This window comes from Ipomoea triloba, chromosome 1, assembly GCF_003576645.1.
Source record: "Ipomoea triloba cultivar NCNSP0323 chromosome 1, ASM357664v1".
Taxonomy (NCBI): Eukaryota; Viridiplantae; Streptophyta; class Magnoliopsida; order Solanales; family Convolvulaceae; genus Ipomoea; species Ipomoea triloba.
Genome location: NC_044916.1, coordinates 24710855 through 24728596, shown reverse-complemented (window position 1 = coordinate 24728596; position 17742 = coordinate 24710855). Strand labels below are relative to the sequence as shown.

General features: G+C 35.5%; 2 protein-coding genes across 3 annotated transcripts; one reads left to right on the top strand and one right to left on the bottom strand.

The window, feature by feature from the left end:
* The first annotated feature begins 3160 nt into the window (after positions 1–3160).
* Positions 3161–7156, top strand: LOC116015687 (TVP38/TMEM64 family membrane protein slr0305-like). Of its 2 annotated transcripts, XM_031255855.1 has the most exons (10): positions 3161–3310; positions 3422–3662; positions 4355–4416; positions 4548–4602; positions 4875–4973; positions 5213–5299; positions 5416–5532; positions 6319–6411; positions 6554–6584; positions 6804–7156. In XM_031255855.1, the coding sequence occupies exons 2-10, from the start codon at positions 3567–3569 to the stop codon at positions 6986–6988; spliced, it is 825 nt and encodes a 274-aa protein (XP_031111715.1). In that variant the 5' UTR covers positions 3161–3310; positions 3422–3566; the 3' UTR covers positions 6989–7156. The 2 variants fall into 2 exon arrangements, with proteins under 2 accessions (XP_031111715.1, XP_031111707.1); XM_031255847.1 differs by having other exon boundaries at positions 3163–3662.
* A 2765-nt stretch (positions 7157–9921) lies between these two features.
* LOC115998720 lies at positions 9922–12488 on the bottom strand. Its single transcript, XM_031238364.1, has one exon. The coding sequence runs from the start codon at positions 12151–12153 to the stop codon at positions 10264–10266; it is 1890 nt and encodes a 629-aa protein (XP_031094224.1). The 5' UTR covers positions 12154–12488; the 3' UTR covers positions 9922–10263.
* Positions 12489–17742: the final 5254 nt, after the last annotated feature.

Below are 17742 nucleotides of genomic sequence, written 5' to 3'. Positions count from 1 at the left end.
ATATTTCAATAATAATAGTATACATCATCAATAGTAAAGACATATTTTAAATTTTAAACAATAGTAAATGTAAATTAAAAATAGAATGAAAATATTTCAATAATAATATTCTACATCATTAATTAAAAATAGAACAGAAATTAGGTAAAAATACCAATGGATCTATTATTCTAATTGACTAATTAACTGAAAAAAATCGACTAAAAATGAATCTGATATTACTAATTGACTGAGTATATAAAATGAAATGAATATTAATAATTGACTGTGAATAAAAAAAATATCCATAATTAACTAAAATGAAAAAGGAAATGGTCATATCATTGCAATTTAATTAAAAAAGGAAAACATTCTACATCATCAATAATAAAGGCATATTTTAATATTAAAGATAAACTAAAAATGGAACGGAAATTAAAAATGAAATTGAAATATTTCAATAATAATATTATACATCATCAATTAAAAATGGAACGAAAATTAGGTAAATATTACTACGTAATTCTTTTCATTTTTCCTAGATAAGGTTGCCTAATATTAATTTACACATAACAATCGGCACTAATAATTAAAAAAAAAACTGAAGAACTGCCAGAGACGTCTGTTTTTTTTTTTAAAAAATTTTATTATTATTATTATTATTATTATTTAATTATTTTAACTATAAAATTTTATTTTAAAATTAGTAACCACCATGTCATCACAATTGTAGGTAAACAGGTCAATTTGAACTCTTTTTTTTTTTTCAAAACATGTCAATTTGTACTTAATTGCATGAGTTTATATAGTTCAGGAATCCAATTGCATTCTTTTTTAGTTCGATGGCCTAATTGCAGTTTTGTGTGTAGTTCAGTGGCTTATTTGACCCTTATTCCGAGAAAAATGATATTACTAATTGATTTAAAATATAAAAAGATCGTAATCTATATTCTATACTATATATAAAAGTAAAATCCTCCTATTTCATTCCCCGCCTAAACTTTTGTAGTCAATTAATTAAATATTTTATTGGTCAAATAATTAATAAAGCTTATTTGTTAAGAAAATATAAAATAGAAATTAACTAATATCTATTAATTGATAATATGTATACTCACGTATCAACATTATTAATAAAAGTAAAATCATTTATCGGGAAAAGAAAAGGATATTACTAATTGACTGAAAATTATTTAAAAACTTTAATAATTAATTATACTTTCCTTTTGAAAACTCTAAGTTATTTAAACTTTAAAAAAATTAATTGAACATGGGTTGTTAGATTTCTATAACAATCAAAATTAATTCATTCAAATATGGAGGAGGAAGATAAAACTAAATGCAATATGGGGAAAATGAATATACTTAAAGTATAAAATTATAACATATATTAGTGTAATTGACTAATAATAATTGCCTAATAATTATTATGATAATTAAGTTAAGCATTGGCCGTTGAATTTATTTTTTATAATAATTACAATTAATTTATTTCTCATTTTCTCATTTTTATTTTAGTAATAATATAATTATATAAGTCATATTACTTATAGATCTTTTTAAGATAATTTTAGACAAACAAGTCATATATTATTCAATTAATTGAGTAATATTTTTGTACTAATCTTATAATCAAATAAATGTACACGTTCAATATTAGAATTTTTTATAATTTCATCTTTATTTTTATTATCTCAATATATAATAAAAAAAATTTATCCACGCCCGGGTAATTGGACAATTATTTGTTCTAATTCAAAGGAAAACATCAGAAAGCATAATCGATCTAATCAATTTCATCAATTGCGCTATATAATATTCGATGTTATAATATATATAATTATATATTGATCCAAATTTTCTTTAAATATTATAACAAATCCATTCCGTGCAACGCACGGGTTATATACTAGTATTATCTAATATGAATACTAAACACTAAAAATAAATTAACGTAATAGAACAGTTATAATACACATTTAATTGTGTATAAAAGTGCACATACACGCATAATGTGCGTCTATAAATTCACATGCACAGCATTTCACATTTCAGAATGTACATGTATCTTTATTTTGTTGGGGAATTGATTAAATAAATTCACAAACTATATGTGAAACATCAATTAAGTTATTAAATTATTAAAAGTTTTAATTAGACACTTCAATTCGTCAACTGAATCAAGTTAGTTACCAAAAGGTAATCAGTTAAAATGTGTTGAGATAACACTTTTTTTTTTATTAAAATAAATATATTTAAAAATTAAAAGTAAAAAATATTTTTACCAGTTTTGGATGGAGGATTCATGGTGGCTTCTCTGTTGAAACCAATGGTTTTTTTTTTTTTTTGAGTACTACTGATTTTGTTACAATGTAGTATCTGTTCATAGTTACTTTCTCAACCTACTGAAGCACAAAGAGTCAACAGTTGACTCCACTGAGGCTCGAACTGTGGGAGTGTTAGTCGAGACACCGGGTGCCACTAGACCACAGGGTCTTTGGCATGGGATTTTTCTTTTTTTCACTTTACTCCTAAGTAATCCCACAATATCTTTAGTATGGGGTTGCTGAAAATTTCTGTAGTTGTATCATGTATGATATTTATATGCCTATTACCAGGTCATTTCATGCTTTGATGTAGAGCTCACTAGCATCTATCCTAAAAATCTTCACTGCCTAATTCATATACATGCTCGAAGGCAGAACTTATTTATGACCTAGCTTTCCTAGTCACAAAAATTTCTCCTGTTTGCTTCTCGGCTAGGAGTGCACTAACGGTAAAATGTCATATAATCTATGAGGTGTTTGAAACCAAACTTGTTAGGAAACTTTGAACTGAACAGCCAATGAACACATCTATTCTGCTCATTTTAGCACAAGAGGTTAATTGAGCACTTGCGAATAGTAAATTAAGCTATTTAACACTTAGCCTGCATGAGCAGCTCAACTGGTCACAGACAAGTTTGAGAGAAGAGACCGGACTTCTTGTGCGCAGTGAACAAATGTCTAATTTCTATATTTAATTGAGTTATCATGATTTACATCTTTCCAGATCCTTTGTCGGGTCGGGCGTTAAAGACTCTTGGGTTGGGAATTCAACCCTGAGAAGCTATTTAAGACTTATGCCAAAAAAAAATTGGTAGGTTTTTGGAAAGTGTGCCGTCCTGAAATTGGTAGGAAGGCGCTAACAAGGATAACGGATTGTGAGAGTTCAGCTACGTCACTTTCACCGCAAGGGAACCCCCTACCGTAAGAAACTGTCTTTTAGTACAGCATACAAGCACCCAAATTCTTCGTCTTTCCGCCAACAACAACAAGGATCATCTCTACTAGTGCGGCTCTTGCGTGTGCTCATTTCATTTAGCTTCGCCTTTTTCTTTTTGTCGCTAAATGGATTTCGATTTTTAACGTTTCTTCCCATTTTATTCTTCGGATTTTTTTAGTTTTCATTCTGCGCTTCCCCAGATTGAAAATCTGGCAAATTTAGGGGAAGGAGTGAATTTGAGGCCGCGATTGTGTTTTAGGCAAGCCGTTAGAGAGGCCCAGGAGGACGAAGAAGAGTGTAGGCCTTGGCGTAAGAGGCTCTCGATGGCTTTCAATAGGGTCTCCCTTTTAAAAATTATCCTTCTTCTTTTGCTTATTGCCGCCATTGCCGCAGCTTGCCTCACTCTTCCTGTTGAAAAGGTCCAGCTTGGTTTTCTTTTGATTTGCACATTTTGAGTTGTTTTCTTGTTTGGATCGTTCTGTTTATGATCTGGATGCTTCTTTTACTGTGCTTAACCGACAATTTGGATTCTCTTTATGCTGCTAAGCTCTTAAATAAACATTTCGGTTCATGATACAGAATATTTGTTTATTTCTGAATTAGCCCTGGACTGTTTGATTAAGATTATTCTGATTATGTATACACCAAATACTTTGATTTGTTAGTTGTTTGGATTTTGCTGTTTAGGCATTCACTCTTGGTGTTATATGGTCTCTTCTCATTAAAATTTCCTAGTAATCTGTGATTTTGTTCAATGTACTTTACTTAAGCTGGGAGAAGTTAGTCTGCTAGCGAAGCTATTCCAGAAGGAAAGCAGATATAGGCTTGTAGCTTTTCCTCTCTGTCTGACCTGACTTGTGAAAGTAGTGTATTATAATATAACTTGAAGAGATCAAGGTTTTCCTGAGGGGAAAAAGTTTTACTCATATTTCTTCATGTAATATGTTAAGAATTTTTAATTGTTGGAGCACTTTGAAGCTGACAAAGCTCAACATTAAGAGTCCTGACATTTTGAAATGGAAAAGCTTAGTATTTATATGTCACCTGTCTGCCTATTTATATTGGAGTCATTATTATTCTTATGTTGCCGAGAACACCTTGCCTTTTGCAGATTTTAAAAGATTTCCTGGTATGGGTAAAAGATGATCTTGGTCCTTGGGGTCCTCTTGTCCTGTAAGTATGACTTTAATCTGCAATTTGTTTATGAATCATGCCCAAGATAGAACATTGTTTGTTTCTTTCGGCTTATCTGAATTTTTCAGTGCTCCCTTTTTAAAGTTAACTTTGCTGTGCGCATCTTGCAGGGCTGTTGCATACATTCCTCTAACAGTGTTAGCAGTCCCTGCTTCAATACTTACTGTAAGTTAGAATACTTTTTAAAAGCAAAATAGTTATATGTATAGAAGCTAGCTCAATAGACTTAGCAAACTTTAAAGAACAACATGAGTACACATCAATAGAGATTAACTGGTATTCTGTGATCGATTCCTTTACACTGCCATAGTAATTTTCATTTCCTTCTACTTCCTGTTTTGAAATTTAGATTAAATGTTCTTGAGTATTTACCACAACTATTCTTGTATCTCTGTCTTCCTAATTAAACTCAAACTGGTGCCTGGTATATCTTTCAGTTAGGTGGTGGTTATCTGTTTGGTTTGCCTGTGGGTTTTGTTGCTGATTCTATTGGTGCTACAATTGGTGCTGCTGCAGCTTTCCTTCTTGGAAGAACGGTAACTATTCCAGATGCTATAGGGAACCTTGTTTAAGCTATATTTTTGGAGAAGTGATGTTTTCTCTGGGATCAAAGAAATGCTTGTTTTGAATTATAGAATAAAATTCATTAAACCTTCCTATTCTCTATATTTACCCATGTTTTCTCTAATGCATGACTATTTGACTTTGAGAAACCTTAATGCCATCAGCTACTGCAAGTTTGCTTCTCAGCAGATTATTTAATGGGTTATTACAGATTGGGAGGTCATTTGTTATCTCCAAGTTGAAAGACTATCCTCAGTTTCGTGCAGTTGCAATTGCAATTCGAAGATCTGGCTTTAAGGTTAGTGTATGCTGGGACCTTATAGTTCGTCTTTTATCAGTTTATCTTTGTAATTTATTTAAAGTTGAAGAAGGAGATTAGTGTGGATGTAATCTAACTTCATGTCTTATTTACAGATTGTTTTGCTGCTACGCCTTGTTCCTTTACTTCCGTTCAACATGCTGAACTACCTCTTGTCCGTGACACCAGTTCCGATTATGGAATATGTGCTAGCTTCATGGCTGGGAATGATGGTTGGCTCTCTTTCTAATTCTATGCATGCTTGTCTCTCTTTCTAATTCTATGCATGCATGTCTCTATGCGTGTCTCTATCCTGACAATTTCTTCATTATCCAGTAAACCATAGCAAATACCATAATATTGAACTCAAGTATTACATCGGTTGCCATATACTATATTTCAATTTATTGTTAGATTAAAATGTTCAGTATGTTTGAAACTTCTTGTTTTCTTCAATGAGAAGACGTAAGGTTGTATTTAGGTGGGACTTGAACATGAATATGTTATATCAGGAATTTCTTGCGAAAGATGTCTATCTCTCATAATTGTAGCCAATGTTAAGAATGGAATAAGCATCCTGAATGGGGATTCCATAATTGTGGCTCTTTGTATAAGATTCGGATAATATCATTGTTGAATCATGAGCCACAATATGCTAGAATGACGTACTGGAAATGAAGTACGCTGTTTCTTTATGGAGTCTTATGAATTCCAGACTCCCAATACTCATAATGGATTGGAGATAGCTGTGGGTGTTGTATCTGAAAATTCTAAGACCAAAATAAGTGGATCCCTGAGTTATAAGGAGAAAATATTTTGTTTGCTTGGTTTCTTACTGTAACATAAGACTATTGTCTGGGATCTGGGTCATCTTTAGCTCTCATGCTTGCCAGTTTGCATACTGTTGGCCTGGTTTATGTGCAAACTGCAAACACACCTGATATGCAGATTCTTCACTGATCAGATAATTAGTTTGCTATTTAAATCTGATATGTGTTGTTCTATTCTTTGTATTGCAGCCAATTACTTTTGCACTGGTCTACGTTGGAACAACTCTGAAGGACCTTTCTGATGTAACACATGGGTGGGGTGAATTCTCAAAAACCCGTTGGGTAAGACTAGCTGAAATTCATATCTATATTTAACAAGTGTAATAACCACATTCACTTTCTCACCGTTTTGGTCAAAAACTTGCATAGAATCTTGAAGTTTGACATATTAGTCTTTTGATATCTGCGTCTACTTCTGGTGTAGGTATTCATTGTGTTGGGCCTTCTGGTGTCTGGTAAGTCTAAAGACTTTGCTGAGTTATATAACGTAGAAACAGAGTTTAAAAACTACAGAAACTGTCTTCAGGGATTCATATTATAAAACAAGTAAACAATGAAGTTTTCAAGATACTAAAGCACATATTCTTGTGGCTCTTTCAATCATCAAACTTAGTACTAGGTTTTTCTAAATCTAACTACTGGAAATGCAAAACTGTTGTTCGAATCCATTGCAGTGGTTTTAATCATATGCGTTACAAGAGTAGCAAAGGCTGCACTAGAAAAGGCGTTGGCTGAAAATGATGATGTTGATGACATATTGGAATCACCAGAGCTACCCATTGTTGCGGATCCTCCTGGAAATCTCAACCAGCCGCTTATAATCAAGATAGATGATGCTCGGGATAATCACGAAAATTGAATGTTGTAATATCTGTAAATTCTATACCTGATGCAATGTTAGTGTCTATTTCTAGCTTCTGATATGCATGTGGTGTTGATGCATGAGATTCTTCTCCTGTACAGAAATGGATAGCTTCTAGTTCAATTTTCTCAGTATACAGTTTTTTTGGATAGTATTTTTGTGGAATCTCATTCCTCCCAAAATTTGAGACAATGTGATTAAAAAAAGCATTTTTTGGGCTAGATCACTAGTGTCTTGAGCATACCCTAACTGTAGGACACACCTTTAAGTCCGTACCATACTTGGACTAATCTCCGTTCGCACTCGGCCGTCCCAATTAAAGGACAAAGTGCTGGTCATATTGGTTTTTTCATACAATAGGGAGTTCGAATTCCTGATCTCTCTTAAGGGACAAAAGTGCACGGTCACTCACACTAAAAAAAGCATTTTTAGTTCTTGAATTGCACCCTCAGTGTATATTCAATCTTTTAATAATTTAAAATGTAAGATTTTGTCCATATGTTGGTTCACGTTTTGTAAGGTTATGCGTAATGCCATTTACAATTCAACAGGCCATGGATCTTAACCATTTTAGTACTCTGTATGTGTTACCAAATCATCACTCTTTGAGTTGAAAATAGCAAGAGTCAGTATACTATTTAAATGAAAAATTTGACCTTGCAAAATTAGGGTTTTGCACTTTTTTTTTATTGAGATCTAACAGAATTAGACTAAAAATACTAGATTACAAAAAATTAAGGTACTGGAATATTACTTAGAAATTGAGTCCACAGTGAAAATATAACTCAAAAGTGTCATTTTTCTCTTAAAAATATGAAGTTAAGAATGTAACAACTAGCTGAAACATTCCCTACCTAAGAGCATCTTCATTTGTGATTTTTTTGAAGTTTTTTCAATGGGGTCAATATTGAAATGGAGAAAAGGAGAGAGAAATGTGAGGAGCTCCTGCAATGCATGGTTTTTTGTGGGATCCACTAAAAAAACAAAAAATAAAAAATAAAAACAAATCATTCTAGTGCGCGTTGTGCGCACTAGATGTGCCTAGCTAGGCATGTGCATTCCACACGTCTACTAGGCCCGTAAAGCAAGTTCGTTTTTTTTTTTGTTATTATTTTTACATTAATTTTTTTTCTTTTTTCCCCTCTATTTTCTCCTTCCTACATGAACTGAAAAAAACTTAAAAGAAAAAAAAAAGAAAAAAAGAAAAGAAGAAAAAAAAAACTTCACTATTGAACTTGTTCTATGTCTTTGTTTGGATGCATGTTTTCAACGTTAGTGGAAGCTAAGGTGGCATTGCCATGTCCTAATCTTGTCTGCCAAAGTGCAAAATCAACATGTGATACTATGCTAAATTCCAGCCGTTGTAACCATGTATTCCAAACTCCATCCTGCACAAATTAGATTATTGGTTGATTTGCCATCTTCGCCTGCGGGCCTTGCTCAACCTCACTCCATATCTCTAGGATTATATTTTAATCCCAAAATATTACACATTTTATGTGATTTTTACTCTTGATACAAATATCTAAATACACTGATATTGTATCATTCGAATTAAAATACTATTGCCCTTTTTTTGAGTATATATTTTCAACTTGCAATTTGAATTTATTAGTTAACAGGAAAAAAAAATAAAGAGTTAATGCTTAATTGAGTCATCGATTATAGTGATTTTTTTTTTTTTAGATTTAGTTCTAATCATCTTTTTGTGTTTGATTGGGTCTTCGATTTTGATGGTCTTACCTAATTGAGTCTTCGTTTATTAGAATCAATGATTAAATCAAGAAAGCTCACTATAATCGATGACTAAATTGAAAAAAAACCACTATAGTCGAAGACTAATTTGAATAAAATCACTATAGTCGAATACTAAATTAGGTATTGATAGAGGAAAAATTATCAAGTTACAGTTATAGAGGACTCAATTAAGTAAAATCATCGAAGTTGATGACTCAATTAAGCACAAAAAGATATTTTTGACTTAATAAAAAAATTAACTGTCAAAGACCTTGTGGTCTAGTGGCATCCGCTTTACACTCACACATGAAAGGAGTGGGTTTGAGCCTCAGTAGAGGCGAGTGTTGACTCTTTATGCTTCAGTAGGTTGAGAAAGTAGCTATGAACAGATACTATATTGTAACGAAGTTGAAGACTAAAAGTGTTGACTCTTTATGCTTCAGTAGGTTGAGAAAGTAGCGATGAACAGATACTATATTGTAACGGATTGTAACAAAGTTGAAGACTAAAATTGGTACTAACTCAATAAATAAATAAATGAATCACTTTAAAAAAAGAATACAGTAGAACTCTAATTTGAAAAATATACCACCACTTTATTTATTTATTAAAGCAAGTTGAATAAAAATGTTATAAATTTTGTCTTATGATTTAAGAATGTCTTTAGTGAGAACATAAAAAAGATACTCCGGTATATTGTTAGTTCATTAAATATTATAAGAATAGTGTCAAGTAGTTTATAGCGCGATGACACTTCTATAATTTAATCGTGTTCCGCATAAAGAGGAAGGACCTTCCTTCCTCTCTGAATTAATAGAACTCTAATTTTATCAATTTTGTCTTACAATACAATGATGTATCTTTAACAACAATATATAAGATTATAGGGAGTACATTGCTATTGCATTAAATATTACGGAGTAATTCTTTGATAAAATAATATAAAGGATTGTAACACTTGACGTAGCCATATTGTTTGAGACCATATGCACTCACCACGTGCTGATTTTTAAAGGTATAAAACAATTTTTCATCACATCAATCATTTACTAGCAATTCATAACCCAAATATCCAATTTCCACAAATCACTCTCCCACGTGGTGGCAGCCAATTTCTCAATGATTGATCTGAGGAATTGTTATTTGTGAAAAATGAAAAATTAGGGTTAGGGTTTGATGGTAAACAGTTGAGGTGATTGGAGAAGTCTTTTAGTCCTCCTGAAACATTTGTCCAAATTGAAAATCCTGAATACAATAGGGAAGTCTGAATACATCTGATAAATTATTATTCCACATTACTATTCAATCTCCTACTACAGTACTACTATATGTGATCTACTATATAGCTTGGCAAAAAATTACAAAGAAAAATGATATGTATGTATATATATATATATAGATCCCAAGCCTTGTATTCATTTATCCTCAAAATATTACCCCTCCCTCCCCTCTTGCTGCAATAGCCAAACTAGCAAATGCCATCCTCCTATAGGTGTTGCCCGGGCGCGATAAACACAGCCTTGAACCGAATGCTGCTATCTTGTGCACAGTGCGTTGAGCAGCACTTGACAGAGCATCAGGTCCACAAAGTACTGGTGTCCTATCTGCCCATCCCTCCACCGGTACTTGAGCGGGGCACGGCCGTAGTGGACCCCATCGTTGCACCGGTTGTCGTAATGCCACGGATAGGTCATGTCAAAATCGTCAATGACCCGGTTTAGGACACCATATGCCTTCAGTTTATCCAAGACTACCCCATTGAATGCCTCCATTTTGTGAGGATTGAAGGCTAGACTTCGGGCATAGCCACCCGTTGTGATTGTTGTCCTATATATTACCTCGGGTGGCGCCAATCCTCTCTGCTTCACCGCTTCCACTATCTTGCTCCAAAATGCGGCAGCGTAGTCAGCACCTTGGATGAAAGATCTCAGATTAGGCCAATACACTCCGTCGTGTAAACCCGAATTCATGATGATGGTGTCTGGAACAACATTTCCCGAGAAATAACCTTTCAGCAGTTCTCTGTACTCTGCATTCGATAATGAATTCAAGCCCAGATAGTTCGCTGTTGCGTTATGATGACCGTTGAAAATGCTTGTAAACCTGACCATTTGGGATGGATTCTTGGGGTTGGTGATGTTCATGTCATACCTTCTTGGAACAGCCTTAACCTCGGATAACCCCAAAACGAAGTTAAGCATGTTCCGGATGGTATCAACGTGGTTTGAATCGCCCCACCAGAAGATCCACCGGTTGCTCAAACAATTCCATGCCTCTTCACTAGAATACATCTTGAACGAACAATGTGTCGAGTATACCCACCCATTGCTCTCCAGCGAGCCTAGTGGACCATCACACCATGGTTTTTGGCATGGAAAATTTGGCTCTTGGCATCTGTATCGCCCATCGTTGCTAATAGGGCAGCTATCATTCTTGGCGTGTCGAGTCCACCGCCCAGACCAAACGTCTCTACCAAGATCAGACTTTCTGCACTGTGATATTTCTGGCAACTCCGCTGAGGATTTATTGAATTTGATGGGGATCACACGGAGGACTTGATCGACCGCGAATCTTTGAGGCGAGAATTTCAATCCTTCATAGTGTCGAAACAATAGGATGATGGTGAGATTGTAATCCCCTGCAAAATCAGGGTGGACTTGGAGGGAAAACTTGTAGGTACCATTGCCAAAATCCTTGATTGGAGGCCTCGACTTCCATTTCTCACCAGAAAGATCAGTCTCGAAATAATCCCCACCTAAACAACGAGGCTTCCCCGAATCATCCAATGCCTGGAAAACGAATTCGTGAATATCCCCAGTCGACAACTCGATACTACTCTCACTACCATCTACGCCTTGAATCGTTATACCCACAGTTTTTGACTCCCTACACGGTTCACCGCCCGGAGCCATCCACCTATCGAAAAGCTTCGACGAATAGTTCGCTTCTAATTCAGCTGAAATCCAACTCAACCTACTTGTTCCTACCAATTCTTGATCTCTCACACTCAAATTCACCATAGCCTCAGCACCACTATTCACAACCACACTTCCATTTTCAGTTAAATTAACTTCACTTGGAACAATTTCAGGACCCAACTCCTCTTGGGGTTGGGTCAAATTCTCAAAAGTTTGGCTGAGATTCAGCAGAGGAGCCTTAGCTGAATGGGGTAAAAGTGAAACATTGGTAAAGGTAAAATCTTTGAAGGTTGGTCTAAATATTGCAGAGCTACTATTGAGTCTCAGAACACCAAAATCTTTCTGCAAAGTTCCCACATTAACATTCACACCATCAATCCCCCACACAATCAAGATTCCAAGAAAAAACCCTATTACCAACACCTTAAACCACCATTGAACTATGGGATTTGCCCTCAATATCCACCCAAAGTTCCCATTTTTCTCAGACATCCCTGAACCCAACATTCTTACACAGTACCCACCCCACCAAAATCTTGAAAACACTATCTATAATCCAAGCACAAAACTACACTACTATCCAGGAAAGCCTTCACTTCACTTGTTTAAACAAGATTCAACAAAAAAAATAATGGTACATTTTCAAGAAAAAACAAAAAGCATGTATAAATGAGTATAACTTACAGCAGAGAGAGAGAAGAGAAGGTCACACAAAGTTGTGGGAACTTTACGATGGAGCTGAAAATTTCTTCTCTCACTAGAATAAATGTGTAGAGAAGGAAAGTAGAAGAAGTGTACCGACAGAAGAGGCAATAATGGAACCACCAAAAGAAGAGAGAAGGAAAGGTTTTCAAGTACAGGGAAAGAAGGGGGATAGGCTGACACAGTGAAGATAAATAAAAATGATAAAATTTGATTTTTTTTTGAAACAATAATTTGATTCTTAATTATTAAAAGTTTTATTAGTTTTAGGATTACACTTGTGCAAACCGTCTCACGAATTCTTATCCTTATCCGTGAGGCAGGTCGAGTCGAGTCGGGCCAATATGTAAATGTAACACTTAGGAAAATATAATACTCCGTACTTATTTTGATGTAAAAGTATTACTTTTTTCTTCAAAAATACTGTATTTTTCCTTATAAGTAATATTGCATTTATAAAGAAAAATGTAACACTTTTTATAAAAATATATGGAATAATACTTTTACAAATGTACATTTTTTTCCATATTATATGAGATGGTCTCACAGATAAGGATCCATGATCTCACACAAATTTGTGTCTTACTTTTAATCTTAAAAAGGATTAGTATTAATTTCTAAAGGAAAATTATAGTATTTACCTTTTAATTGTTAGTGATCGGTTGTTTCAACTTTTATTTTTATGGTAGATAAATGTCACTCAATTATTTTAAATTGTTGTGAAGTTAGCTCTTTTTTACATTTTTTTTTATAAAAACCCATAGTACTTTGAATTGGCGCAAGATTTACATACTTTATTAGTGTTAATAGTTTTTTTTTTTTGAAAAATTACACTTTAATCTCTCAATGACCGAAATTTAAATTTAAATTTCAATTATTTGAAGTATATATCTAGTCCCCTAATTTTTATCAAAAATTTAGCATCTCAATGGCTAAATTCACAATCAACATGCAACATAATAAAGTGTCTAATTTGTTCTATGAAGAATCAAACTTGTCAAATTGATAAATTTAAAGTACTAAATTTGCACGATAAATAATTAAAAGACTAAATCAGCACAATATTACAACTACAAAACTAAAAAAATAGGGTCACACTTGTGTGAGACCGTTTCACGGATCCTTATTCGTGAGACGGACTTGTGTGAGACCGTTTCACGGATCCTTATTCGTGAGACGGGTCGGATCGGGTCGGAGCACCATGCAAATGTCACACTTATGTGCAAATGTTATACTTATATGCTCAAATATAATACTAATTGGGAATACAATTTTTGTTACTTATAAGAGAAAAAGTGTTACATTTTCCATAATAAGTAATGTTGACAATTTTTCCTTACTTATAAGGGAAAATATAATACTTTTGAGGAAAAATGTAATACTTTTAAATCGAAATGTAAAAGTATTATATTTTCCATTAAAAGTATTACATTTACCCTTATAAGTAACAAATTCCTAATTAGTATCACATTTGAGCATATAAGTATAACATTTGTGCGTATAAGTGTTACACTTACATCATGACCCGACCCGACCCGACCCGTCTCACAGTGAGACGGTCTCACACAAGTTTTTGCCAAAAAAAATCATTTTCTAAGCTTTTAAATAGTTAATAGAAAGGAAAAAATTGCATCGATTTGTAATATTTGCAAATGATATATATTTTTTACTTACAATAGTCTGGGGTGTGATTGGGTGGAAGATGTTCATCCATCTGTAACCAAGGTCAATGGTTCTATCATTGACTTTGGGTCTGGAACAACCTTAAATATTCAGGTCAGCTGTCTCACTCAATAAATATGTCTACAATTCAGCGATGAAAATAGTTTGGGATTAAATTGACTAAATGGTACCAAAATCATACTTTTACCAATTTACAATAATTCAAAATTAAATTTGATAAAATTTTTCAATGATCTTATAATTTGATCAAAATTAAATTTGGAGAAGAAACGCAAACTTTATTGGCTGTTTTGCCCTTAAATTGTTGAGAAAATAACGGGGACTGCCATGGAGAAAAGTCCTGCACCGACAAAGGGAGCTCAGAGCTGTGAGGAGGCTGGCGCAGTCTGGCACGCAGCGCCGACTGGGGGCATTTCTGTCCCTTTGCAAGATCCGCGTGGTCCATACAACATATTCCATCCTTTCCACGACACCCGCCGCGATAACATTTGTTCTTTTCAAACAATTAAATAAGAGAAATATTTTATATTCTCAATGATGTGTGATATAATAATTGATTAAAAAATGGGCTACTATTTTTATAAATAATTTTACTTCTACTCTTAATTCTTACTCTCATTTTCTACTACCTATGATTTGACGTATTTTGATTGTTTAATTTAATAGAAGTCATGTTGTTTATCATATATCTATATTATCATTCACAAACTTGTCACTTCCTGATGTGACAAGTTATAATAGGTTGAGACTTGAAATAAGGAAATTATTATTAGTGTGTTTGGTTCACATATAAAAACAGAATTCGAATGGAATCAAATACTTTGTAATGATAATGGATTTTGATAAATGTATTTTGAATGTTTAGTAGTATGGTGGAATTGAAATTATTATCAATATTGATGTTTGGTTATTTATGACCATATAATGGGAATAAATATTTTAAAAATACAAAAAAAAACAAAAAATCAAGGTAATTGAACTTAATATAATGACATCAAAAGTACCTGACGGTAATAATGTTACCGGTATATTTTTGTATTGTTATTTCTATAGAATGTTGAATACAATGTTTGAGTGCAGTACAATGCTCACTGTGTGTTTTTTGTCAAGTCAAAGTGTCGTCCTCTGCAAGTGTTGTGTGCGTCTTTTTATCTTCCTCAGCGCAGTAATGGAGCGTTAATGCTAAGGTGCTGAGGAGCCGTTGAGCATTAACACTAAGGAGCTGAGGAGCTGTTGTGCATTAATGCTGAGGAGCCGTTGAGCATTAATACTGAGGAGCTGTTGGAGTGAAGTGCTGAACGGCTAGTTTGAACGTCCGTTGTCTTGTCTTCGGGTCAATGCTGATGATTCGAGTCAGTGCTGATGCCCAATTATCCTGTCACCAGTCCCCCCACTACCTAGCCAACGAGAGCGGTTGAGGTGGTTTGGGAGTAATTAAGTGTCTAAAAATTATTTTTTTTTTCGAAAAGTACTAGCATTGTGGCCGAGGTCAGGCCTCGGCAAATTTTTGGCCGAGGTCAGGCCTCGGCAAGTTTTTGGCCGAGGTCAGGCCTCGGCCAGTATTTGGCCGAGGTCAGGCCTCGGCCAGTATTTGGCCGAGGTCAACCTCGACCAAACTTGATTGGCTGAGGCATGACCTCGGCAGATTTTTGGCCGAGGTCAGCCTTGGCCAATTTGACCTCGGCCCATTAATATAATTTTTTTTAAATTTTTTTTTTTTGGTTTTGGTTTTGTTTTTGTTTTTGTTTTTTTTTTTGTTTTGTTTTTTTTTTTTGGCTTTTTGTTTTTTTTTTTTTTTTTTTTTTNTTTTTTTTTTTTTTTTTTTTGGCTTTTTGTTTTTTTTTTTTGTTTTGTTTTGTTTTTGTTTTTTATTTTTATTTTTTAATTTTTTGCCCTTTGTGCGCGAGCTCACTTCGATCAACCGTAGGCTCAGTCAAAGCTCAGCTTACTTCGACCAGTCGTCAAGCAGCTAGAGAGATCGGATCTCGTGCCGGCCTTAAGGGAACAAAATTTTTTATTCTTTTCCTCACTTTCGACCAGCCATAGGCTCGGTCAAAGCTCAGCTCTTTCGTCAGGTAGCTAGCGAGATCGGATATCGTGCTGGCTTTAAGGGAATATAGTTGTTTTTTTTAATATAATCAGGACGGACCATCAGCGAATGACATGTTTTTTGCGTTGCGCGGGCTTCTCCTCGAGCTCACTGCCTCTTCCTTCCTCGCCCTGGTCGCACCTTCTCTTCTTGGTGTTGGAGGATGAAGGCTTAGGATCTTCTTCCTTTCGCCACACATTGTCGGGTAGGCCTTGTTGATGCTGGTACTGCCCCGGATACTTAACGAATTGAGTGAAGTATCCGCTCTGCACCAGTTCTTCCATTTGTCCTTTTAAAGTGTGGCACTCGTCAGTATCATGTCCAATCTGTCGGTGGAACCGACAATACTTGGTTTGGTCCTCACACGTAGAAACTGACATACACTCTGAGGGAAAATGCATCATTCCCATTTCCTCAGTGTGACTTAGAATCATGCTAACCGGGTGAGTAAGCAGTGTTAAGTGCCGCGGTGGGGCGAGACGAGGCCTTTCTTGAACTTTCCCATTCGTTGCGGATAACTGGTTTGGGCGTGGTGCCTGGTTGGACAGATCAACTTTGTCAAGTTGCACACTCCTCCTACCATCTTCCTCATCTTTCTTCTTTCTATCAGCCTCCTCGGCCTCGGCATAGCGGTGTGCTATCCTCATTAGCTCCTCATAGGAGCGTGGATGGTGAGTGTTCAGCTGTCTATGAAAATTTCCTGACCTCAGTGCCTGGATGAAGATGAGAATTGCTGCCTTTGAATCGAAATCATATACGTTGTTGACCTCTTTTTTCCATTTGCTTAAAAAGTCTCGCAGGCTTTCCCCTTATCCTGTTTTACCCCGCAGAGATGCGAGAATGATTTTTTATGCTGTATATTTCCGGAGAAATAGGTCAAGAAACTTTTGGACAGCTCTGCAAAGGTCTGAATTGATCCGTCTAGGATTGCGCCGCTCTGTCCAAAGTGGACAAGAACGCTCTGCACATGATGGCATCGCTTGCCCCAATCATCACCATGGCTGCCTTGTACCTTGTCATATGGGCGCGCGGGTCAGAAGTGCCAGTGTAGGCCTTGATGGTGGGCAGTCGAAAATCTTTTGGAAGAGGAACTTCCATTATGTCCAGAGAGAATGGAGCGACCATTCTTACCTCCGGTTCTAGTGAGTGTTCTCTTGCTTCTACTTTCTTCTCCAAATCGTCTATCTGCCTTTGGAGCCTTTCAACCAGGTCTTCTTGTGGTGTTCTATGTTTAGTGGAGTGACGCGGAACTAGCCCACCAGATTCGCCCCCCCTTTCTCCGGGCAGTCGTTTGGTTACTGCTTTGCTTGCTTGTTGACGGGGACCTCTATTAGAGGATCCTTGCACCCCCAGCCGATCCCGGATAGATCTAGAAGCCGTCGGCTGTTCTCGAACAGATCTGGAAATTGCCGGGCGCTGCGCTAGACTCCTCGGCTGAGGACCGCCGTCCTGTCGTTGAGTTCTGTCTCGTCTCGGAGATTGCACTTCCTCCTCCATAGGAGGCGGTAGCGGTAGAGTTTGGCTTTGCATTCCTGCGACTAGTTGAGCCAATGTCGCCGCCGCCTATTGGATGACCTGCGCTGCTGCCTGAAGGTCCACTGCCTGGGCGGGAGCAGCAGTCA